The sequence below is a fragment of the Falco cherrug genome, chromosome 7 (assembly GCF_023634085.1).
Source record: "Falco cherrug isolate bFalChe1 chromosome 7, bFalChe1.pri, whole genome shotgun sequence".
Lineage (NCBI taxonomy): Eukaryota > Metazoa > Chordata > Aves > Falconiformes > Falconidae > Falco > Falco cherrug.
Genome location: NC_073703.1, coordinates 65,143,639 through 65,169,643, shown reverse-complemented (window position 1 = coordinate 65,169,643; position 26,005 = coordinate 65,143,639). Strand labels below are relative to the sequence as shown.

The 26,005-nt window shown below is 40.8% G+C and overlaps 1 protein-coding gene across 6 annotated transcripts; it reads right to left on the bottom strand.

Moving 5' to 3' along the window:
* Positions 1–11,940: 11,940 nt before the first annotated feature.
* CIPC (CLOCK interacting pacemaker) lies at positions 11,941–24,145 on the bottom strand. Of its 6 annotated transcripts, none has more exons than XM_055715939.1 (5): positions 24,036–24,145; positions 21,264–23,201; positions 20,963–21,137; positions 19,910–20,079; positions 11,941–16,420 (listed from the first exon to the last, which is right to left on the bottom strand). In XM_055715939.1, exons 3-5 carry the CDS (start codon positions 21,027–21,029, stop codon positions 15,542–15,544), a joined length of 1,116 nt encoding a protein of 371 aa, XP_055571914.1. In that variant the 5' UTR covers positions 21,030–21,137; positions 21,264–23,201; positions 24,036–24,145; the 3' UTR covers positions 11,941–15,541. The 6 variants fall into 6 exon arrangements, with proteins under 6 accessions (XP_055571914.1, XP_055571916.1, XP_055571912.1 ...); XM_055715941.1 differs by having other exon boundaries at positions 21,789–23,201; XM_055715937.1 differs by having other exon boundaries at positions 20,963–21,856; positions 23,062–23,201.
* Between the last annotated feature and the right edge of the window lie 1,860 nt (positions 24,146–26,005).

Here is a 26,005-nt window from a genome sequence, read left to right as displayed (position 1 = left end):
GAAATAGCCAACTCAAGGGAGATGATCACAGTTCAAAAATACTTGCAAGGAGACAGAATAAATGAATGAGGAGACTCATTAACTGTAAGGAGATAGGTGGAGAAGGACCAGCAGTTCTGGAATGAGAGAAAAAAAACCTGAGGTCACTGCTTAGGGCATCTATTAAAACAGTCAGAAGAGAGCAATCAGAGAAAGTGGTCCCAGTGAGAGCAGAAGTGATTTGACATTGGTAGGGATGATGCACTGAGAGGCATCAGGTGGTAGGAGGTATGATAGCAGAATTCAAGTAATCTTCATGGATTATCGACTGATTGAATGGACACAAAGAAAGTCCAGACTGAGAAAACTAATTGCTAATCACTTTCTGCACAAAAAAACCCCCAAAAACCAAACAACAAAAAACCCAAACAAACTCAAAGGCCCAGCAGAGCCAAAGGGGTTTTTCTGCTCTTGAACAGCAAATGTTACAAGCAGGAGGTGCATGGGTAGAAGTCATAAGTAGCAGCAGCAGAGTCTGTATGGTTCTCTTTGAGTTATTTAAAGACTACCCAGAACTATCATGGCTGGAGAAAAGCAATGACCTACTTGTTCAATATAGATAAATAAAGGGAGAAGAAAATTAAAAGCATATACGGATTCTCTGTGCCCTGCTAGATATTAAATCACTGGGAACATGTCACACATACTAGCAAACAGTAAGATGTTTTCTAATTAGCTACACGTCCACATGTGGCTTCTCTACTTCTCCAGCTCTTTTCCATAAAGCCAGGGCAATAGAAAGTTCTTGAAATTACACCAAAAGCCAGCACATATGGACCAAATTAGTGCTCCAGTGCTCTTACAGAGCCACCCAGCCAGCAGCCCTGTTTTCATTACACCAAAGACGTTTTAGCATTGGTTGTCCTGCTGAATCTAACTGCCAAGTGGTGTCAGAGCTTAGGCAGGCTAGTCCCATATCCCTTAAGGCTTTTGGATCCAGCTTCTTCTAGCGTCCCCAGACGTTTACAAATAAAAAGTGCAAGCTCTCAAGTACCAGTGTCATATGCTGTTTGCATAGTGCCTCATTTAACATGTTGGCAGACACCTTAATAGTAGTTCCAGAAGTGTTATCAACTAAAAATAAATGGAGCATGTTGATCAGTTTACTTTGAAAGAAGCAAAGTGGTGGACAGCGATAGCAGTGTGAAAGGCTCACCTTGTGATCAACAGGGATGGGAGAGTGTCATTTGTCTGCTACTGATTTTCTAAACTGATTTTCTAAACACTGCTTTTGATCTACCTTGACCTCGATGACTTATCAATTTGGGTTTTCTGTGATGACTGTGTACCCACCAGCTTAGGGGAATGCACAGCCTCTGGCATGTATTTCAGCTGTTTTGCTCAATACCACCAATCATTCCCAGATTCACATTATTATGTGTGGCTGGAAAATTTAAATTTCCATTAGATGTCAGGCCAGTCTTTTAGCTGCTTGTGTTGGATGAGAAGAGATGAAGACATGAACCTATGTATCATCAGACTGCTGAATATACAATATATTGGCTTGCCATCGCTATACCCTTGAGATTTTTATATATTCACTGGGCAATGGACCCACATGAGAGTGCCCTAACAAGCAGCTGCTGAATACAGCCTTGTCACAGAGGCCGTTATCAAGGAATGATGTTATCATCCAGAATGGCTTGAGACCACAGATGAGCTTTATGGTCAGTGATAGAAAAACAAGCGACAGATCCAGCATCATCAGCCAGGACTTCTAATGGTTTGTGATGGCTGGGAGGAAATTGTTGACCAGTACAACAAAAGCAATCTTTGTAGGTCTAAACATGAACTGCCAAAGTCACACAGGTCCACAAAGTCCAGATGCTATGAAAGCTGCTTTGAGAAAAACTTCAAAATAGCATTACCCAAAGGAGCGAGTGTTTCACTAGATAAGAACTTCCAAACACACAAGGTTAAGATCAGTGTTTTGAGCAACTGAAGTTCCTTCAAGACTTGGAGAACCTGTCCCCCCCCCAACAACTTTCAAGTATCAGTTCTTTATTAATCTCCACTGAGTTTGATATTCAAGGCTGTCGCTAGATGTTCTCCCAAAACACCCAGTGCAAAATTAGAGTTTTATACAATACTGAAGTCCACCATGGATCCTCCCAGTAGTATGTTATTGATACTATGATTTTCTTCTCTGAGGAACACCTCTAACAGTCAGTAAGATGGATTTGTCTGAGAAAACCTTGACTAATCAAGCAGTTTGTTACACTAAACAAAACTTGAGTGAGATTTTGGAAGTGTTATTGTCAAGGCAAAGAACTTTTCTTTTTCTCTTCAAGCCACAGGATAGGGTATAAAAATTTTTTTGGACCCATCTATCCACACCTCTAAACTAGTACGCACTAGACTGCAATTTTATGAGTGCTTTAGCAGTCTGCCCTTATACTGCCATTGTCACTAACATCTAAGGAAATAAGCCAGTTTGTGAATATGAAGCCTTGAAAGAAGGCACAAGGAAATAAAGGGGCTGACTGCAGAAAGCAAAAGGTGACAACAAAATTCTGCTAAGCTTTCAGTGACACAGTTCATAGAGATTTAAAAAAAGCTCAAAAAAATTTGTAAATTTTTTGTAAAAAATTTTTTTATGCCAGGAGGAAACCTGAAATTTCAAATCAAACTGTAAGACCCAGTTTCTGCCTCCCAGAACCGGTGTGTTTTTCAGGTGTATGAATTCAGCCCACCACCACCTCAGCTCACTCTGTTGCTTCAGGGTAGTCAGGAGTTTCAGAAATGTGTCTGTACAACCCATGCAGCTGGCAGGCACGGTCAGCCTGGGCAGAGCCGGTGTCCCGCTGCGTGAGATGCCATCGGGTCAGAAGGAAACGTTACTCCCCAGGCTGTCAACGGCACACTAAAAGCCCCTTAGCTCAGGCGAGGATCCTTCACGTAACACAGAAGCTTTCTGTCAGATCCAGGTTTGGAGGAGAAGAAATTCTGCAGCCAGGCCAGAGGCAAACACCACACCTCTCGCCTCAACAGTCTCTTTTTGGCTTTGTGTACCGACTACTCCTTACGAACTAATTTGGCCAGAGCTTGTCCAGCGTCAAACAGTCAGCTATTGGCATGTTCTGGGAAAGGATGAATTTCAGCGGGGGCTCATTAGGATATATATTAACTTGATGGGAAAAGAGTAGGAAACTGAAATATGTGAAGGAGCATGCCAACCCAGCCTACAAATTATAGCATGATGGACAAACTCAGTATGAGCCTGCAGAAGAGGGTGGCAGCATTTCAGACTGCGTATGAGAACGAACTTGAAGCAAAAAAAGTTACAGTAAATGTTTTCCATGGTGCTCTGATGCAATAAAGACATGGAATATCACATTCAGCTTTGTCTTCATCAGTCAAACCAGATGGAGTTCACAGAAAAGCCATAAATGATTAAGAAGCTGAGAAATGGATTAGTAAGAGGAAAAAATGGTTATATTTGCCTAGCTTGGGTAATTACAGCCAAAGTGGATGTGAGGAAAAATGTGGCAACCGTCCATGTATTTTGGAGGATGGAAGAAATAATTCTTGTTGGATAAACAAGCATCAGCTAGAAACAGAATTCAATTCAAGAAAAGGAAATGACATGCTAACATTTCAGCAAATACTTCCAAACAGCAGTCCTTCCTCTGTCAGCCTTTAGAATAAACTTAGGTTGGAGAAGCTGAAATCTTCACATCTAGGGAGCTACAGAACTGAACAGAGGAAAGCACAGTGAATAGGGAATGCTGTTGCTGGAAAACTGAGGAAGAATAAACCAGAGAAGCTTCCACTTTTTTTATCTAGACAGTTGCTCAAGCTTAAGCCAAGAGGCTTACATACTCATCATACTCACCCGGGATTTGTTCATATTATTATGACCCTTTTCTATTTTGCACTGCACCTTGTTGCCATCTCAGCTGGGTTCAAAATAATTATTAGTATCAGTGCTTTATTCAATAGAAGCAACACGAAATACAAATAGTTGTGCAAATAAAGTAATCGTATATATAAGCGATATGTGTTGAAAGAAAGAAGCACAAAACAGGGTTTTGGTCTTTATAAGCATGGGATTAGAGCATGGGATTCCCACATGGCTTCTGTTTGTAAACGCAACAGCAATGATTCACAGATGGCAGAGAACTTCACAGTTTTATATCCATGAAGTAATCTTCTATTCAACGATGAGTTGTGATGATATTTCTCAGCATTTCAATAGGACTAAGAGGTACCCAAACCACTTAGGTTTTTACACTCTTTTATACTTTCAAGTACTGTCAGAATGACCACTCTGTGTATGTAAACTGAAGAAATCATACCTATATTTCTATTGGAATTTTTTTAACCTTGAAATGAACAGTTAGGTATGTAAACTTCCCATAACACAACTTTCAGGTGCTTTGGAGAAACATTGTCAATTAAGAACTTCTGGAAATCTCAGAACCCCTAAATAAATCAGCTACATAAATATATGCAAACTGAAATGTCATAATAGGTTTAAGATCAATTTTGAATCCTGACATAATTTTAAGGTATTCTTTCTCTTCTTTACTCTTGCTCCATCTCCGTCTCCTTCCAAATCTAATACAGGGAAATGTTTTTGGTTAAACATAGCAGGTCATATAGACAAGATTTACATGGAAGAATTGGGAGACCTTCACAATATCTGGGAAATAGCAGAGAGAAAGTAGACATTTCACTAGTTCAGCTATTATTACTTATGAATCAACTAGAATGACCTTTCATACTTGTTTGATAAAATTTACTTACTGAAACCCCAGTGGAAATGTAACTAATACATAATTTAAATCTCAAGCAAAAGCCTAAGATTAAGGTTTACATTTAAGCCAAAGCATTAAGAGGCTCTACAGATTTTCTACAAATTTTCACTCCCCATAGGAAGTCCCTGAGGCATTAGAAGCATTACTCTGGTGGTCAGAAGTCTCCAGCACTACATCAGAGAAAGTAATCCCTTTGCAGTTAACTATGCAAATGTCAAGTCTTTTAACAAATGTGAATTTTGGGAGGAATGTTCAATCACTTGGGTTATATAGGTGCACAAATGGTGAAACCATGCCCCTAAAGTTTCTTCAAGGCATACAAAAATTCCACTTACTAATGCACTATTATAGATTACAAGCCATCTGAGAGAATTATAAATCTTTATGCCATCTCAAAAGTCAGTCCTTATAAATCCTGCGTCCTGCTCTTTTTCACTTCAGGCTTTGAAAAATCCCAGTGTCTCTGCAACAAAATTGTGCAAACTATGTAAATACATGTAAGCAAGCATGACAGAAGCTCCATGGATGAAGAGACAATAATAAAAATACTCAGCCCTACTACTGCAGAGCACTATAGCTCAGTCCAGCAAAAAAGATTTGAGCATATTCTACAGCTGCACTACTCACACCTTCATTTTACTCATGTGTTTCTCATTCTGAGTATTGCAGCCTAACCAACAATGTCTTTCAGGACTGCATTGAGTGTATTTTCCCGATTTCAAATATTGTAACTTTTTAGATATGAAAATGTAACATCTGATAAGCCTCCAGGCTTTTGACCCCAGTTTCACATGTTACATTACCACAGTTACACGAACAGGTTTACAGGCTGGGGAGGAAAATGACATGCGTGGGCATAAATTAATACATGAGTGGGGCAAGGCAGATGTCTACTTATACCACGAAAGATTTTTTTAGTCTCTGCAACACAACCAGCTAACACTTTCTCCATTCTCCTAGCCTTATCAATCTTGAGATATTTATAAAAATTTCCCTGGATAGGCATAGAAGTAGAGATTTTAGCCCCCTACATTCCTTCCATTCAGTTTTGCAAACCACAAGGAACCAGTCTCTATATTCACTTGTGGAATTACATTAGGGGAAATTAACTCAGTGATTATACAGTTTGATTTATTATTATGAAACAAAATGTAGGTTAGTATAACCACATAGATACTCAGACTTTAGAAAACCCAGCATTAGAACCATGACAGCCCACAGCCATGACTAGCAATAAATACCAATATTGCAATTCTTATATGAGAAGCATAAAGCAGTTTATAATAGGGAACAAGTATTACTTTTCTAATTTTACAGCTGAGAAGATCAAAGTGTCTTCTCCAAGGTGAGACCAGGAATAGAGCCTGCGGCCATCTCAATTCCAACCGTATGTTATCGTTTGAATTATTTCATGTTGCAGTAGCAATGCCAGTGCCAAATGCTTTTGAGCTGGGTGCGATTTGCAGGATTAAAGCCACAAACTTCAGCCTACAGCATACTTTTCTGGATGGAGGAAAAAGGAGGGGAGAGGAGCAAGCACTCAATGAAAGCAGCAAGTTGATCTCCAACATCAAGATGCATTTCAGTTTACATATCTAGATCAAATGGGAAAAAAATAATCTTCTGCAGTTAAAACCACAGTGTTCAGATTTTTAAAAAGAAACCTGAAAAACAGGTTTAGGACACTGTGTATGAATGGTTATCTTGAAATCTATTTTCACACACCTATGAGAAAAATCCTTGGTAAACATCGCTGTTCAGTATTCTTTTCCTCTCCTCTACCTTTGTTCAGCTGCCACCTACTTATGGCATTAATTTTGTGGAATTTACTTCATCTTTTTCCACCTTCTTCCCCTCAAATTGTTGAGATTTTCCGTGTCAGACATATTGGCAACCAGTTCCTCAAAGTTCTCTTATTTTATCTTCTACCTGACATGACTGTTTAGATTGTAGAAAAGGAAAGGAAAAGGAGAGCACACTGAGAACAGTGTATGATTTAAAACAAACATTTTGTCATGCCAAGGAAATATTGAACATCAACGGCAATCACTAAAACAAGATTGAGAGCGGATACTACACATCATAAATATCACATCTACATCAAGAACTTTTTTGAGTTAATAAGAAAGAGACCAGGGCAAATCTCAAAAAAGGAAAAAAGTCCAAAAGCATGTTAGACATGTCAGTGCTAATGGCACTTGTTGGACCTTCAGTGTGAACACAATTGCCAATAAAAATGTCATGCTGTTATGTGTGCTCAGGTTAGAGCAGTTCTGACCTGGTGCTTGGGTGCCATGAAAATGTACAAGAAGAGTCAAAAAAAAGAAAGAATTGACTGCTGCTGTATTTGTTCTCATCCCAAAAAGAAACAATTTCAGACAAACAGACTTATTTTTAGTCACATTTATATTTTAAAGGGACCTAAACCAGATACAGTAGCACATTTACTGAAAAATGATGTGCTAAGGACTGAACTTGCATCAGAACTGGGCGTGATAAATTACAAATGCATGTCCAAAGTTAAGCTAAGCTGTGGAGAACAATGTGGAGGTTTTACTCATCCCCATCCTAATGTAAGATAAAGGCAGTTGCCTGTTATTATTGTCTATTTTTTAAGAGGTAATAGTGAATCTTTATAGGGCTACTGAGTGCTTGCTTGTTACAGAACCAACTGCCACAACAGCAAGATGAAGCAAGTATACAGGTACTCCTCTAAGGTGTTCACCAATAGATAAACAGATGCTATAATGACATGGAGCAGAAAAAGTGATATTGGGGAGTAAACTCGCTCCCATTTCAGGATTTTTTATTCATAGGCATTCATCTGCTTCCACTCACTCAACTGAGCTCACTGATAAATTAACCCCTTTTACATCTGAAGGCTCTGGTGTCTCAGGCTGGTAGGTGTTTAAGTGCTGGCGAAGCAGTGGAATGTGAAAAAAAGCAAGCCTTAGAAACTGCAACAATGCTTCCCATGACTGTGCTGGCTCCAGGATCAAGCAGAGGCAGTGCACCATTCTGCTCTGTTTAACATCGCTGTTTTAAGTTTGGCTGCAGAAAAAATGAACAGGGTAACAATTTTAATGAGCAGGCAAGTTTTACCTTTGCATTCCAGCCTTTCAAAGAAATCGACCCTTTGGCTTTGGCCATGAGGCACGCGTTCAGACTGCCCAGCCTGATTTTGAACTGCAAGAAACTAGTGTTTTGAACTGCAAGAAACTAGGGCCATTGGTGTAGCTGTGCACCAACATCTCACTCTCAATGGCATCGCCTCTCTAACTGCAACAGTCTCCACCCAAGCACTGCCACTGCAGACCACAAGCACAGCAACAGACCCTCAGCACAGTTCACCACTCTGCTCTGTTCCAGTTCAGGCTGGCTGCAGCTCCCATTATACATCTGGAGGCGTTTCAGTATTCAGATGATTAACTGCAAGCTCAGACTTGCCTTCCTTGCACAATTAGCATGGAAACAAATGTTTTTGAATTCTTTCCGAACACTTCTCACACAACTGATGTCAGCAACCCACTTTCAGAGTGTTCTCACAAAGCATTATCATGTAAGCACGATGCGAGCATGGTCAGCGATGGGATGTTGATCAGTGAAAGCCAATCTCACTTTGATGAAGACTATCCTGTTCTGATTTCTGAGCATGTTTGGACATATATAGCATTATCATTTGTGTGGGAGACAATACTTAGCAAGAATACAAAACAACAGGCACTGTTAATATTCACTCTGGGTAAAGCAGCTTTCCTACTGTCTACTCATATTTCACACTTTCCACACTAAACACAGCCCATCTCACAAAATAAGTCATTGCATTGAACTCTGCCTCTGGCAAATGCAGAGCAACGCCTATCTGGCACAGTGATGTTTTGTACCAAACAAACCCCTTAATATGATTTTTAATTAGAATTTTAATGAATACGGTGAAAAAATGGAATTTGTACTCACTGAGCTAGCAGTTTTCTCAGGAGATGCTGTTTCATGCTAACTCAGGAGTTCTCTATTAGTCTCTCCTCCATCACAGACAATTGAGCAGTTTTAGCTATGTGGGCTTCTGCTTCTTCAGCAAGAGGTGATGGAAACATCCAAAACAACCAAAACCAACCCAGTGAAAGACGATGAGGGTAAAGGGAAGTAACACCTTCCCCCACCCCTGCAGCCCAGACTATTCCCACAGTGCTTGAGGTTCACTGAAAAATGAATGCTACAACTTATGTTGCAAAACACTAAGCTTCCAGCCAAAATAAATTTTCATTTCCAATAAAAACATAGGAGATTTCTATTGAAAACACAGAAATTTTTCAAGCAGTCCTATCTATTAAAAAACAATAAGGATTGGTTTTCTGTCTGTTACTGGATTTTTTAGTCCTGGTAAATATAAATGGCCTAAAAACCCCCTTACTACTGCCATGGAAAAAAGGTAAGATTGCCTAAGTGGGCATGCTAAGAGTCATTCCAGTTCCATTAAACTAACTCAATTAATTTAATCGCAGTAGGAACGAGATGAAAACAATGAAGATGTTGATGAGACTCCCCTTTTGGCCCTGGAAAGCCTACTTCCTCCATTTCTTAAAATGTACGAGATGCATAAGAAATCTTTATGCTGGCAGTGCTCCAGTTCAGGATGGAAATTATATTGCTGCAGTGCAGAATGGCAAAAGCATTTCACAAAGATTTCTGTTGAGCAATTAGAAAAAAGTCAGATGTATTCCTCTCATATGATGACAGCAGCTTGATTTCCACTTCAAAAAGTAATTCAGGGTATTTTAAACAATGGTTATTGAAAATTTTAAAGTCAGCAAGTCTGAATAAGTTGCAATCAAAAATTTAACAGGAGCTAACCAAGGAGCTCTCTGGACCATCCATACTATTTCAAAGAATTTCAGAACACTAGGAAAGATTTCAGAGGACTGAGGGAACAGAGGAACTAATACAGCATCAACCTTTCAGTGGGTAGGCAGACTGCTCTGAATGAACATAGGCTGGACAACTGAGAGAAAATAATGGAATAACCCATGATTTTTGATTAATCCAGGCCATATAAAGCAAAAATAATTGAAATTAATGAAGCTTGTAAGAAAAAGAGCTGGCCAAATAAAATTGACTCATTTTGATGAACTAGAATTAAAAATTGGTTGAGGACAAAGCCAACAATAGAATTTTTATACTTCTGATGGGCATTTAAGTGTGCCACATGACACAGACTGAACCCAGAATTATACAAAATTAATCGGATGGCATGAAACGCCTTACAACTATGGGTTTTGAATCATACACAGAAATCTATTAAAGACTATCTTCTACTCTTATTTTGAAAAAGGTATAAAATTGATTCTTGACTGTAACACAATTTAATATTATTTTTAATAAATAGAACACAACATAAAATTACCTTTAAAATGTAAAGGTGTAGAAGTTTTGAGAGAGAGAAGCAGACATAATTAATGAATGCAATTGGTCACTTACTAAAAACAGGGGTTTTGTTCTCTGTCTGGAAACTGCTTTCAAAGGACTGCGGAAACAAAAGGACAGGGGTTCACCAACCGCAGAAGCAAGAGGTCCAGGGATGATTTAGACTTCCAATCTGATGCCATGGCTGAGGCTGCTATAAAAATGAGGCAGAGTAGCAGCAGGAAGGGTTGACATTGTACAACTCTTTTAGCAATCCTGTTTTGCTATTATGTTCAGTTATGTTAGTGTTCCAATTAAAAATGCATTTAAATAATTTTAAAGGACCCAAAGAAGAGCACCACAGATGAATAAAGGATTCAAAAGATTTGAGAGCTTATCAGTTACTTTAAAAAAGAACGCTGAAGAATGACTTTTTCAGTTTGTAAATGCCTACAGTGAAAACAGTAACGTCACAGCATGCACTTCACTTTAGCAGACAAAAGGCAAAAGATCTGACAGCTGGGTACTGAAAGACAACAAATTCAGGCTCAATTTAAGAGGCACATTTTTAACAGTAAGTAATTACATTTTGAACAATTTGGGTGGATTCTTCATCCCTAGGAGCTTTCAAATCAAAGCAGAATGCTTCCTCTATAAACACGCTTTAGTTCAAACAAAAATTTGAGGAACTCTTGGAAACTGCTATACAAGGAAGCAGACTGGACACACAGCGTTTGCCTTCTGCCTTGTGAATCAGATTACACTGGAACCATTAAGTTTGCTTCGTGGACGTACCTCAAAGGAGGTACTGATTTAAGAAGGAAAAGAAGTGCAGTGCACCTGAAAGAAGCAATTCACCTTTTTGGCCTCAGTGAAATAAAGGTGAACAGGCCTGATATCCTGCAGATAGATGAGCCAGAAGAGACAGACACCTGAAAATTCCCTGGGTACAATTACCCATAATTTTTACAAATACAAAATTTGCAAACACTGAGGTTTCTAGTCTCAGAAAATAAAATTACTTCAATTGATGGCACTCCTTTTTGGATGTAAGGTAATGAGATTAAAGTCATTGCCTTGCCTGGTGCCAAGAACTCTAACCAGAATCTCTCTTACCTTAGAACAGGATCTCACACCACAAGGCTGCTGGATGTTCTGGGCACGACTGCCCAGTTCTCACTGCAAGAGTCATCTTTGAACAAAGACAAGACTGTGTAAAGATAGCCCCATTTTGAAAAATGTGCTTTAGTGAAAAGTTGGTATAGAGATTTTGTTGAAGAATGTTCTTCAAGACAGAAAAGTTATTCACTCAAGTAATTCTTTCGGTAGCCAAGATCCTACGTTCGTAACTTAGAACTCCTGCATACCCAGCTGACAGGATTAAGATGCAGTATAGGAGTTCACCCTGCACAGACGGTGAGCATAATGTACAGTTATCACATAGAGATAACAGTTCAGAGATTAAAAAAATCCTTCCAGGTTGTTCATGACAGATCTATGGCAATGGTCACCCATGACAATAATTTTCAAGAGTTCTGTACTCTTTTACTCATGCTCCTCCCAGAGACCCTTTAATTCATACATACTGTTAAAGCTCACATGACTCTCTTCAGAGATACATCATAGTATCACTTTTGGATCTCCACTTTCCCACATGGGCAACATGTTGCTGTGGAGCTGTAAGTAAAGTGTGCTTTGGAATCAAGGGCTTTGCAGTTTAACAGCATCAAAATAACCCACAACCTTTTCAAGTATATACTTTATTTCATTCATATTTCACAGTCTGTTTCTGTAAAGTTTTAGCAAAAATGTCATGTTCTATAACAGAGTTCTTGGGCTACTGTATTCAGAGCTGGCAACAGACTTAGAAAGTACAGAAAATGTTTACATTCCAACTAAAGCAGTAGCATTTGAAAAATACGTAGTAAAAGTAATCAAAAATACCAACAATTATTAAAACTTAATAGAAAAACAGCAGTCTGACCCATCAAGCGACCCCGCCTGCTAGTTGTCAGCAGCAACTGAAACCCTAACAGGCCATCCGATTTGACTTTTTAGACTGGGACAGCTGTCTTCAGCTAACTTGTTAATACAAAGTCTTGCTGCTTCAAAGGTCAAAAAAACCCTGGAAGTTGCTTACAGGTTTCCAATCAGAGAAGCTAATGTTTCTGCTCATATCTACTGGACCACTTCCAGATCCTGCCCAGAATCAGGATCTATTCTGGTCCTGATGTAGTCAAGTAACTTTCTCGACACAGTTCCAAGCTAACCTATTTTATTAAATTGCAACCAAAAAAAGGAAAGCCCTTATTGTTTAAAGGTTTACCAGGGCTTCCAGGAATAAAGGCTGCTAAGAGAAACTGAACAGAACGGCAGTTGATGACATATCTATCACTGGGGTCTTCAACATCCTCTTTTTATAGATGTTGCATCAAGATTTGCAGTTATCTAGGGATATGGTTCCTAAGGGGCCCCAGATTTACATATAATAGTTCCAGAGTGGATTTTTCTAGTTCAGCAAATACTATTATAGTCTGGACTGATGCCCAGTACGAGATTTCTAACCAGCTGCTGGACTTTATTCACAGATTTATTGAATATATGTTTATACAAATTACACCAGCTGAAAGGCCCATCAGCTATAAGCACACCCACTTCAGGTCATCCTCAGTGCTGTTGGGGAAAAAAATACATGTAGTACTGTGAGGGCTATAAAAGATTTCTACCAGCCAAAGTCTCCCTAAGTCAGAGGGTATTACCCTGCAAAGCCAATTTTTCCTTCCTTTTACTCTATCAGACCAGTGGAAATAGGATGGAGAAGAGAATACTGGTAGGCTTACTTTTTCTTGTCTCAAACAGAAAAAAGAAAGAAGTTGAACCCCTGCTGACTTCCTTTCATCTCCAGGTAGCCTGAGTCCATCCATCACCTTGTTTTCTAGGGCAATCACTTCCTAAAAATATATACATTCTGAACCTCAAATTCCCCTATTTGATGGGTAAAATAATAATTTTAGGAAAAGTAGAAAAGATATCCCATGCATTTTCTCACAGCTCACCTCTAGGTGACACCTATTACAGGCGTCAATCAATGGAACTGCCTCCTACTGCCTCCTTTCCTTCCTGTAAGAAGCTCAGAAGAAACAAGCTTATCTTCTGGAATACTTTCACAAACGGCCGGCCTAAGGTACTATCACATCTGTCCTGTCAAATGTCATTTGGTAGAGATATAACAACTGATTCCAGTAGAGCTAGATCGGACATGTCCTACATTGTTACACTGTACTATGCTGTGTTCTTGTCTTCTGCATTTGCTGGCTTAAGTTTCAATATTGCTGTGCTGTGAATGATGAGACATCCTAGTACGCAATTATAGCAGGTATATTTAAAAAAATACATGACAGAACACAGGCTATGAATGCTTTCCTTTTAATCAATTCCACGGACTGCACTGGTCTCTGGAGGTGGGCAGGATAACCATGAAAGGCATGGCTGCTAGTCTGCTACAGCTCCACTAGGACAAATCCTGCCATGAAATCTCTCTCTAGGCCTATGGCTACTACAAATATGATTCACATCTCCTCTTCGTGAGGCATGTACGGCATTTTTCATCAGTGTAAAAAGGGGGAAATCCCTTAGAAGAGAGAAGGCCCTCTCAATTTCTCTAATGCACGTATTTGAGGAAGACTACAAATGCATTCTCTACAGTTTTCTGCAATATTGACTCCCAGACGCATCAGAAAATGAAAAGGTCTAGTCACAAATTAGCTAGACATCTACTCTACTTTTGTTTATTTAAGAATCTGAAACAGATGATAGAAGTGATCAAAGCATCAAAATACCCAGCCACCTAGACTGCACAATTTTTTTGAAAACACTGTCACACAGAAAGGAACATACCATAAACAACCCAGATTCCTTAACTTTCTTAGACAAAGCCATTCTTGGTTCTCTCCACAGACTGCCTCGGAAAAAATCCCTTCAGACTGGAGGAAATGACATAACTGAATGTCTAGGTAATGTCTGTAGAACAGCTTTTGTAACATGACTACTGTAGATCTCTACTAGTAAGGCTTAGTATCTTATGCACACAGTGGTATTACCTGTATCTCAAGGCAAGCAGGCTAGGAATGATGTAAAATTATGTGGAAGAACAGTGTTTTGTGGTTTGGCTTTTGGTGGTTGGGTTTTTTAAGTTCAAACTCAGGCAAATAAAATCCTTCAGGGAAATTATCCAAGCTGACATATCTCTCTCTCTTTCCCTCCTGTTCCCTTCTCCAGGTAGATTCATCTGATTTCTTCAAATAAAAAGGAGAGGGAAGGGTCTCGGGAGAAGGACCTGTTTCTCCACAGGCCATTATGCTCCTTTTCCTTTCACCCCCCTTTTTTTTTTTTATATACTTAGCAATCTGATTTCACAGAAAAAACAGGAGTTTAGGCTTGTAAACTAAAGACACACATACCAAATAATACGCAACTAGTCTTGTCAAATTAAGCCTGGTGAGTATCTTCCTTGTATTGTTTTTGAAAAAGTCACTTTATGTGTCTTTAAAATTAAAAGATTTTAAAAAGTCTTTAATAACAACATTCAATTTGTTAGCTACTGAGAAAATCCGAAGCCACTTGCCCTGTACACTTATTAGCCATTAATAAATATGGCTTTGGAACAAACACTTCCAGTGCAAGCCTTACGATTTTTGCTCATTCAACTCTACAGATCAAAATCAAATGCATACTCATCAAAACACATCATTTCGCTTCGGTCATAAGACACTCATCACTTTGACCAAAGACTGCAGCGAATATAGGCTGCTGCTTCAGCACAAGCAGATCTCCAGTAATTCAAATGTGTTAAAACCACACAGCAAGACTTTCTGCTACAACAAAGGACAACAGCCTAAGGATACCACCCCACCAACGTAAGTTTCCTCTCCTCACACCAGCTCCCTTCATCTACTTGCAACTGATGATGGCCCAATACTGGGGCTTGTTCTGCTGTTCCCTTCTCAGAACCGACTACCTGAAGATGTGAACAGGAAGATGGATGCTTGCTTGCAGAACACTGCAAACAACTGTCTTTCCAATGCAAGAATGGGAACATGCCAGCACACCACATCCAAGCTTCTCGAGTTCAAGGGAGTACCCAGAGTTAGCATGGAGTTCAGGGTCACACTGAAGTAATAAGTACCCATTCAAGACCCCAACACGCTATTCCAGTCCCACAACTGGCTCTGAAGACAAGCTGTTAATGGCATGCCACTTCGCAAGTCCTGGACTCAGAAAATACTCAAGACAGGAAATAGGAGGTACAGAAATAACTTGACCAACAACTATGTACCTTTTTACTAAATGTTGGGATACGTGGGATCTTCAAGGTTGTTATCAGCTTTATCAGATCCTGTTAGAGATGCTTCTAGCTCTGCCCATGACTGTGGAGCATTGTTCTTTATTGCCTCTATGAAAAGCTGTGTTTGGTGCTTCAGCCGGTCCAGCTCAGCCTGAGTCACCTGGTTCTGATGAATGAGCTCCTTGGTTTTTAAAGTGATCTCCAGCAACCCTGACCTGCGTAGCACAACAAGCGTATTCTGAAAGCGTCTGCACTTGCTTTGTTGTTGCAAGAGCAACTCAGGGGTTGTGCAAATCTCTTCTGGTACCAGTGGGGGGCTCCACACTGCAGACTGCACCGTAGTCTGTGCTGCACTCTCGCTCTCATGAGGGGTGCACTTTGGTGCCTGCAGAGTTCCAAAAGGCAAAAGGGGAGTCAAACCTGGCACTTTCTGAGTGTCACTGGAAACATGATGAAAACCAGGAAGAGCTGACAGTTTTCCACTTGTCACCAGCGTTGAAGAATTTTGCTGGTTAGAATCCTGAGGGGTCTTAAAGCTAACTGGTAGGTGGGCAAAAGGACTAGTAGGCAAGCCTGTGCTCCTTGATACAGGAGAAGTCTCCATCTTGGGTGCTTCTGTGCAGAGTCGTTTATGGCAATTGGCTCCTTGATGTTCTTCTAAATCAAAAGAGTGATCTCTTTTGCAAGGCTGTGGTGCTATTTTGGGATAAGAATTCAGGATGGGCAGGTAATTAGTGGAGTCATTTCTCTTTTTCCCAACAGGGTGAGGGTTAATGGGAGGTGGGATTGATGGACGAAGAAACACTAGCTGTGGCTGAGCTGGAATCACTTCAAAGGATGGCTGTACAGTCCAAGATTGAAGCTGTGATGAACTCCCCTGAGAAGCACAAATAGGGAAAAAACAGAAGTTTTACCACAACATTGTAGAAAAGGATAAAAAAACCTTATGAAACAGATGGACTGTGCCATTTCTCCATATTTGATATACACTGTCCAATTAATACATTCTGAACAGTTTTCCATCAAACTCATCCTTCTCTTTCTCTGATAACAGAGCACAGCACCAGAATCAAAGCTATAACCCGTAATCCTTTTACAATGGAGCAGCAGATAAATTTAAAAACAATTCAATCTGAATTGATACATGCTTTTCTAAATGAGGATTACAGTGCATGCTTACATTGTACAACGCTCATGTAAAAGTTTGACCCAGACTTGGGGTTGAACAAGTGTATAGAGAAGGTGAAACATAATTAAGCATCGTGGTTGTGAAATTTTAAAGAGTCAAAGACTGCACAGACATTTTAGGAACAAATCAGACCCCCTCTATGTTGAAAGGCAGCAACTCTAATCTTGTCAATTCTATTCTTACAGCAAGCTTTTGAAATGGTTATTTAAAATAGACAACAGCTGTTCAGTAACTCTTAAGTACAATACACAGTTTCAATAAATTTAGAACTCTGAAGTAGAAAAACAAAATGCTGAATATTAACCAGTGCAAGAAAAAAAGCTTGTTGTAAGCCCAGAGCACTTTAACTCCACACCTCTGCTGAAATAGTGTGCGCCAATAAAAGCACTGTATTTCAAGAAAAATGCCCCAAGTTTTTACTCCTTCCCACAAGCCATATTCTGCAATATAAGGAAATACATCAATTTTTACAAGACATTACCTCTTCCTCCTCCAATACATTACTATGGAACTTCATGGTATCTCCTGGCCAAAAAGCATGCCTGCTTTTCTCCGAACATATCAAATGGTCTAGTACGAGATACTATTTCTTTCTGAAGCAAAAAATGCCACTTCTTAATCTATTTAAGTCATCACCACAATTATACTAATATAATATACTGTCAGCTGTTCTTCCATTTCCTTCCAACTTGGAATGCTACTGGCAGGCCTGCTGAAGGCCCAGTTTTTAGCTAGCACAAATGCATTTTATTATTTTTGGTACAATACTGAGTCATCTGAAATCCATCTTCTTTCCTCTAGTTTCACAAGATTTAAACTGGCAAATGCTAATGTGCTTTGCCAAAGTTCGTTCCCACAGTAAAGGGCTAGAGCACAAGCAGGTATCACCCACCAATTCAGACACTGAGACTTGGAGATGAGATTCAATTACCTACACTGACACAGAATTTCTTTGGTTCAGTGGCCAAGATGCTTATGGAATAGGGGTACAGAATAACTACCTGTAAAATATTACTACCTTGTCACAGAAGAAAGGACAAGCATATTCATAAGAAAATTATCCGGAGATATTAGGAGTAAGGAAGTATATTAATACCATGGCTATACACACACAGGACAGAGCATACACAGCCTTAATGAGCCAGGTTTTGGGGGAAGAAGTTGTCATTTACTGCACAATTGTACAGTATCTAACACAGCACCCCAAAAATCACTGAAGCTAGAAAAGCGGTGGTAACTGCTTATCTTGTTCTTGGGTTTTTTTATCTGTTACCTACTTTCTTCTCTCTTCCTCTCACCTTGTATTCTACTCTTGTTCTCCTACCCAAAATCTCATTTTTAGTGGAGAAGGACATGTTTATTTCACTAATTCTGCAGTGTTGTTTTGGGATTATTTTTTTTTAATGAAAACTAACATCGTGCATGTATCAGTGTCACTTGTCTAAAAAGCCTTCCTACTTATTAAGGACTTTTACAGGACTTACAGAAACCTTGCCACAAGCAGCACCGTGTTTCAGAGAATTAATCCCTGCTTATTTTTTTTTTTTAGTAACATTGTTAGCTGTTTACACTCTGAAATTGGGACAGCAGGTAACCATCAATGCACAGGATCACAGTGGTTCTAAGACAGAAGGATGATGCTGATTGAAATTGAAACTGGAACAAATAAACAGCCGTAACTGGATGCTGCTTTTTTTTTTTGGGGGGCCAATGAGCCCAGCCAATCGCTGTGTTGAAAAGACCATTTTAAAAATATGATCAGCATGACTATCTGAGGTAACTAGGCATAATGGAAAGAGGCAGAAACTCTTCGTTATTATTCTGATCTAGACTTGTTGCTTTTGTTTATTGCAGTAAACATTTTTCAACTTGACAATATTGTCCTTAACCATACATAATCAGACTTAGATGTTATGACACACTGCTCAAGAAAGAGTCTGGTAATTTTATCTATCTCCAATTCTTCCTCCCCAAATTACCTTTCTGCTACACTACCAGTTTGGTTTTTGTTTGTTTGTTGTTTTTTTTTTTAAATGTATATTAGCCAGTTCTCCTAACTGTTTGCAACACAACCTGGAACTTAATACTAGACTACCACTGCAATCTGTGTTTAATTTTTCAGCTCTGGGCCAAAGACTATCAACCTTTGGTGAAGCTTTCCTACTCCCTACTAAATGAAAAATTCAGCATTTGTTTAGACAGTATTGTGTCCACACATTTAGGAATACAAGTATAAAATTGCTTCTTGTCAAGATAAAGCACAATACTCAGATCAGAACCATCTCCCCCACAAACGCATAACCTGCCAAATACTAACAGAAGCCAGTATCTGTGTTAAATTCAAATACTGTGTATCAATGCTAACAGGTTTTGCTTATTGTCATAATAAATCCAGCAGAAAAAGAATCAGGATCTGTATTCTTTTCTCCCCTTCTCAATGTATTCTCAGAAGTTTTCTAATAAAAACCACTAAAGGGCTTTTTGCTCTGCTCAGAAAACATGAGTACAGAGCAAGAGGTCTAATACTATGGCATCACTTTGAACTTGGAGCTCTGGTATCTTGTTGCAACATAAAAATTAGGAGTCTCACAGATGTGCTGGAAGAACACACAACCAAACATTGGAGGACATAAACAGGGAATGTAATTGTTGCAATATCAGCCATCACATGCAACCAAGACAAACAACTGTCAAAGTAAAAATACCAGAGCTAACTTCAGACATTGATTTCATTTTTTGATTTATAACACTTTGGATTAGTGTTTCCCATTGCACATAAAGCACTTTTACGACCAAAGAACTAGAAAGCAAAACCTATCATTCTACTTTACCATCCTTATTGAGAGAAAAGGAAAACAACAGCTTTCAAAAGGAAAAAAAAATAATTTTTCATCGGATCTTTGGTGCTATTTACATAACATTCCTAAAGATCTATTTTTTGGGGAACGCTTTGAGACAAGGAGGTTTAGTAAATGTAGCAGAGCTTCTCCATTTCATGTATTTTCAGTCTCAGTGATTCTAGCTGCCCCTCAAAAGAACAGGCAGTCACAAAACTTTTCAAGTTACCAGCTATTTTCTGAACTTCAACAACTCTGTAAAACCTTTTTGAAAGGAAAAATATTTTAAAACACCATTTAAGAACATGCAATATTTTCCAACATATCATTTCTTCCCTACCTGCTTAACTAACACATTTTTCATTACGACCATAGGAGAAAGCGCAGGAAAGGAGCTGCTTGTGGTCATTGGGCATCGCCATGGCCCATCCTCTGCGTTCCAACCCAACGCATTCAGCACGTCCTCTGAGTCAGTCTGCTCCATAGCACTCAGGCACTCTGAGCTTCCATCTGCCACATGTAGAATTCAGCTGTTAGCTGTTTCATATGCAGTATCCTTGCTATTGCCTTTCAGATCTACTATTCTGCTTCCTTTCAACCAAGTCACAAAGAACAATAAAGTTTACTTCTGGAATACCAATAAAATTAGATCTGCTGTGACAGCTGTCAAATAGCCTTTAATAAAGGACTTTCTATTTCAGGCCAGTTCTCATGCAGATGTTGTCTCCCAAAAAATCTATTAATTTTTGTACTTTTGTATTTAGTCTCCCGTGGACTATGCACTAGCACGAAGACTGCTCTGAAATATGGTGCAGGGAAGAATTACGGGCTCCAGCATTGCCACAGCTTCAGTCTGTGCTGCAGGCATTTTGTGTCTTGGTATCTCTCATAAAAGCATTTCTTTTTTCTTTTAAAGGCTATCTTTGCAGGTTTTTTGAGTATTAAAATGGCATACTGTCTACATTTTACTGACATTATAATAATTACTCTCTGGTTTATCAGGCTCTACTGACAATCTGGTCAAATTGTAAGAGACATCAGGCAGTGTAATCCAATAGTTCATTTGTCCCTACAAAGAACAAAAAGTAATTTTGCATCCCCACTTTAGACTATGAAGTCTGAGATCTTTCCATTCATTTCTTTATTAGGCACATTTTAAATTCCCATGCCATTTAAATTCAAGGATGAACTTTATAACTACATAAAGCTCCACTCCAAAAATGTTTTGATGGTAGGATGATTGCAGATGCAACCTGTCTTGCACAGAAAGCCCCAACAGGTAATGAGACACAACTATAAGGGACTAGAGTCAGATTTGCCAATCATCACCAACAAAAGCAAAGCCTGAGCAAGATAACACACACACACACACATATAAAAGGTAATGCTAAACCTGAATAACCGGAGTCCTTGTCAGATTCAGCTGCCGCCATGGTGAAGTGATGGTTCAAGCTCTTCATTTCTGTCACTTTGCCCAATAATTCCTTGAGGGTCTCAACAGATGACTATTTTGTCTCCATGCTTCCATAGTGCTGCAGGCAGTTTTTAACACCTTTTCCATTGAGAAACTACAAAAACAGTTAAGAACACAAAAGGACTTTCTCTGAATCTAAAGAAAGTTCCATCAATATAAGACAACAGAGAAGGCCATGTTTGTCCTTATGGAAATCTGTACAGGCAAAAGTTTGCTGTACCTGTTAAGAAACCTGTAGAATTCTGTTAAACTCCCAGCTTCACATTTGCTGTTTATCACACATTTTGATTAGCAAAGGCTTGCCAATAAAATGACAGTTTTAGTCCCTGCAAAACTCTCCAAACTATGCATGTTTAGTAACACACTACAGAGCAGAAAAGATATGCAAAAATTCTTTGCATCAACTGAGACTTCACTTTGTAGAATCTTCTGGACTAAAGTTAGGTGCTTTTTTTTCAGTTTCAGGAAAGTTTCCACAATCCAATCTTTCAGTCCCCTGTACCAACTACAACAGAACAATGTCATATTAGGCATGGCTGTTGAGTCCTTTAAGATAGGTTAAAAGATGCAAAAAATTCAAATGCATAGGAAGAAGAAATTAACGGAAGCAGAAATATAGTACAGATATTTTACTTATTTTAAAATGTCATTGGTTTCACTACTGCTGTGAATGCCATCAGCAAATCAAAGGTATCTTCAAAGCACTGAAGACATGGATGCAGCTGAAGGGGCAGAATGCACCTGCCTCATTCAGCTCCTTTCTTCAGTGGCTGAGTAAGTCAGAGCACAGGTCAGCCAATCTTACTGAATTACCTGAAACAGAATCATTTAATACTTAAAATTAACAAGTACACAATAGATTCATCTGGAGAACACAACGCATAAGTAATTTCTAACTATGTTACAAAGTCGGTCATACAAGGTAATAATTCCTTACTGTACACACAATACTTGGGAAATATGAACATGATTTCCTGATCTGCTAAAAATGTAATGTCCAATTCTATGAAGCTCAGCAACATGGGTAACCAAGATAAAATAGCAGATATGAAGTGTATGGTTGTTATCTGTAATTAAATCAACATCCCTCCAAGTCAAGTGGGATGGTTGCCTATTGCTTTTTACACTGCCAATGAGCTAACTGAAGAGTTTCAGCACAGAAATATCTCAGGTTATTCCAAGAATGAAACACAGATAGAAAACTAATGTATTAGACAAGTTTCTCCACCCAAAAAAAAAACCAACCCCAAACCAAAAAGCTAAAAGCTTTTGTTCTTAATAACTCCCCCCCCCCGAATTAAGTTACTTAGGCCATATTTATGTTACAAAAACCTAGCTACCCCAGGGCCTGAATCCCAAAACAAGTCAGCTGTGCTGGGTGAAGCCCATACAACAAATACAGCTGAACCTGCAAAGCTGTAGGTTTGTTAATACAGTCTGTTTCACTCTCAAAAGTTAAGTCAGTCATCAGAGAAAAGAAAGTGATCAGAGGATATGCTGGGGCTAAAGAACTCCATACTGCTAAAAACGCAACACATACTATACGTCCAATGCACTCCTAGGGGAGACCTGGCCTTAGAAATACCCTCTTCTTCCCACACCCAGAATGAGAACACTGGGAGGCTGACACTAAAAGCTATGAAAAATCAGAAAAAAATGTATAATTACACTATGGCCTCCCATACTACACACTGGTCACAACCTTCAGTTGCTTCCTGAGGGTAGGCAGACTCTAGTAAAACAGAACAAAGTATCTGCTCCTCTTAAAAACAGTAGCTGAGAGTTTGGCTAAGAGAAAAATTACAGAATGAAGTACAGAAATTATTTCTAATATTATTTGTAGAAATTATTTCCTTATAAAGCAACCCTCGTGTGTTTCATGTTAGAGCTCTGTATTTAAATTACAAATACAAGAACTCAGGAGTGCGCATCACACTCAAGCCAGCAGTACATTAATGGCAGTATCCAGTGCAAGCTACTTCGAATGACATTGCAGCAGACATTCTGGAAAAGTCTACCTCAAAAGGCAAGTTCCTTCTTAAAGTCCTGAGAACTGGTTGTTAGAATTCTGCTCCAAGATTCCGTCAAGCCTTGGCACCTCCAGTAAGGAATTCTGTACATTAGGTAACACTGCTGAGATGGTAGGGAGAGTGTTTACCTAAATACAAGAGAGAAAGAAGAGAAATTCCTCAGTAGCTATGCATCATTTTTCACTCTCCATCTTCCACCACACCTGCTGCCCTGCTAACAGGTACAGAGCAAACATAACCACATAAAAGCAACCTAGATGCTATCCCTGGAATGCAGGATGAGGTGGGAGATGGGGTTTAAGCCCCAACCCACACTTTTGTTCCGTAGTCCTTTCCCAAACAAGGGTATTTTTAAAGGAAGTGAGACAGACTGATGCTACACCTCCAAAAAAGCAGAACTAGAAACAGAAGGAGGGCTAGAAATAAGCAAAACAAGAACACACCATCTGCTAGCCTTGCATCAAGGGAAGCTTTGGGAAGGACTGGCACAACTTCCCTCATGGAAAAAAAACAAAACAACAACCAAACCACAACTGAAAACAAACAACCCAAAAGCGCCACTCTCCCGAGGCGCCGGCGTGGGAGCCCCCGGCCCCGCCGCGGCCCAGCGGCTGCCCCCGCCCCGCAGGAAGCACCGGACGCCGGCCCTGGGGCCCTCCCGCCGCAGCGGCCACCGCTGGTCCCGCCTGGCCGCATCCCCGGCACTAGGCCCCAGGCCGAGCCCGGGCGGGCCGCGCCGGGGCTCCCCGCCGCCGGGGAGCGGGCCCCGTATAGGAGGGGCCCCCGCGCAGGCGGGCCGAGCCGCCCGGCTTGCGGGCCCCGGCTGCCGCCCCGCCGCACAGCGAGGCGGAGCGGGCCCCAGCGATGGCCGGGAGTCCCAAGTCCCCCGAGCTGTTATCGCTGCCTCAAAGCCGCCTCCCCCCGCGCCGGGCCGGGCCGGGCCGGGCCGCGCCGCCCCTCACCTGGGTGCAGGCCGCCACAGGTCTAACCCCGCCGGGCCGCGCATGCGCGACACCCTACCATGGAGCACGAACCTCCCCCAGCGCCTAGACAAGCCCAGGCCGGCAGGGGACAGTTGCTCCCTCTGGCGCTGCGCGTTGCCTGAGAGGCGGGCGAGCTGGCGGGAGGGGCTGCAGTGCGCGCGCGCGGCCGTCGCTCCCCGCCGCCGCCGCGCGCGCTGCGCTGAGGCGCTGCGCTGAGGCGCTGCGCTGAGGCGCTGCGCTGAGGCGCTGCGCTGAGGCGCGACGCGGTGGCGCGGCGGGGCAGCGCCCCTCAGGGGAGGCGAGGCGGCGGGGCAGGGCCTCTGCGGGACAGCAGGGACAGGCGCAGTGCGGGGGTCCTTACCGCAGCCCCTGGAGCGCGGTGGGGGTTGGTGTGAGGTGGGAGCGGGCAGCCGTAGGTGCGCAAGGTTGCACACAGGGTCTGTCAGGGGGAAGGGGCCCTGCCAGCGCATTGGTTTGAAGTCGGGGATGTGGCAGAAAGGAGCATCTTCACTGAAAAACGGTGTGGGTACCTCCTGTTGGCCTTGTGCCACATGGCTGGGCAAGCGTGCGAGGGCGTGGAGCATTTTATTGCCTGGCCTGAACTTCCAAGGGAAGCGGGGTGATCAGAGCCAGGAGTCTGGGCTGCTGCTGGACTTCCCAAATATTGTGCAAAAGGTCCCATCTCTACATGTGAGTTCAGACTTCGTAGAGCCTCACATGCCCCAAGAATGAGAGATGATGGCAAAAATACGAACGCTGACAGCCACTTACCAAGTGAGGGAAGCAGCACCAAAGAGGTCCAAAAGCTTCAAACTTGTGTCAAAGACGGAAAACATGGCAGAAGGAGAAGCTGTCATGAGTAATGTATCACTTAGAAGATTTAGAGGAATTTATTAAATTCTTCTATGTGGTTGGTAAATACAAGATAGTGAAAGACAGATGTGGATTTGCTTTCCATGAACTGCCTATAAACCAAGGGCAAATAAGTAGGAGGAAGTGAATCCTCTGGTTCAATGAATACAACTAGAATAGCTATTGTTGTTCTGAGAACTGCATAAACACTACCAGCACCCAGAAGTCTGTCAGAATATTTTGCATTTGAACATCAAAGCCATTTTGTGAGAGAAAACTGGAAGGGCTGAGCAAAGACCCAATGAATTCCATGAATATAAATGGATGAAAGAAATACTTCCATTGTTATCATGGTCTTGTTAAAGGACCTGAAAGACGCTGATTAAAAAGATCAACATGATCTAATAACCTCCTGAGTGAAAAAGAGAAAAACCTTTATTCTTAGCGTAGTCTCATAAATAACCTGTCAAATGCAAAATAAAAATGTCTGGGATTATGTGAAATGACACTGTCATTTTGAAAACGCGATGCAGAGTGAATTCCAGTCCTACTAACGCAAAGTGCTGTGAAAGAATGCCAGTGACACATACTCCTAGGATGTATTTTTGAGTATTTAAATACCAGAGTTGGCTCTGAGTTACATCTGAACGGTACCGTGAAAAGTGTGATGCCTGGATGTGGATTTGGTTCCCTTACTGTTCAGGAAGTTTGGGTTCTGAGGAAAAGCATGCTAAGAATGCTGTTGCATCATGATATTTGCTCAGGCATGGTCCTGGTTGCCTTATCCCCAGAAACAACCCTTACTAATCTCCACAGTGACCAGAACTCTCAGGATATGGAGTATGTGTGGGTGCTCACTGAAAACAGCTCATCAGAGAGCGAGCGATCTGTCCTGGTGACTGACAACCTGCCGTTACATTCAGGTAATTCAGAACAGATTCTGGATGTGTGATACCAGGCCTTCACCCAAGGGGCAGCAGGTAGGAGAACTGAAATACTGTGCTGTTTAATAGAGAAGTTTTCTTGGATAGTCAAGGTAAACTTGTGTTTTAAACTAAATCTCATCGCCTGAATTCTCACTGAATGCAGTTGAATTG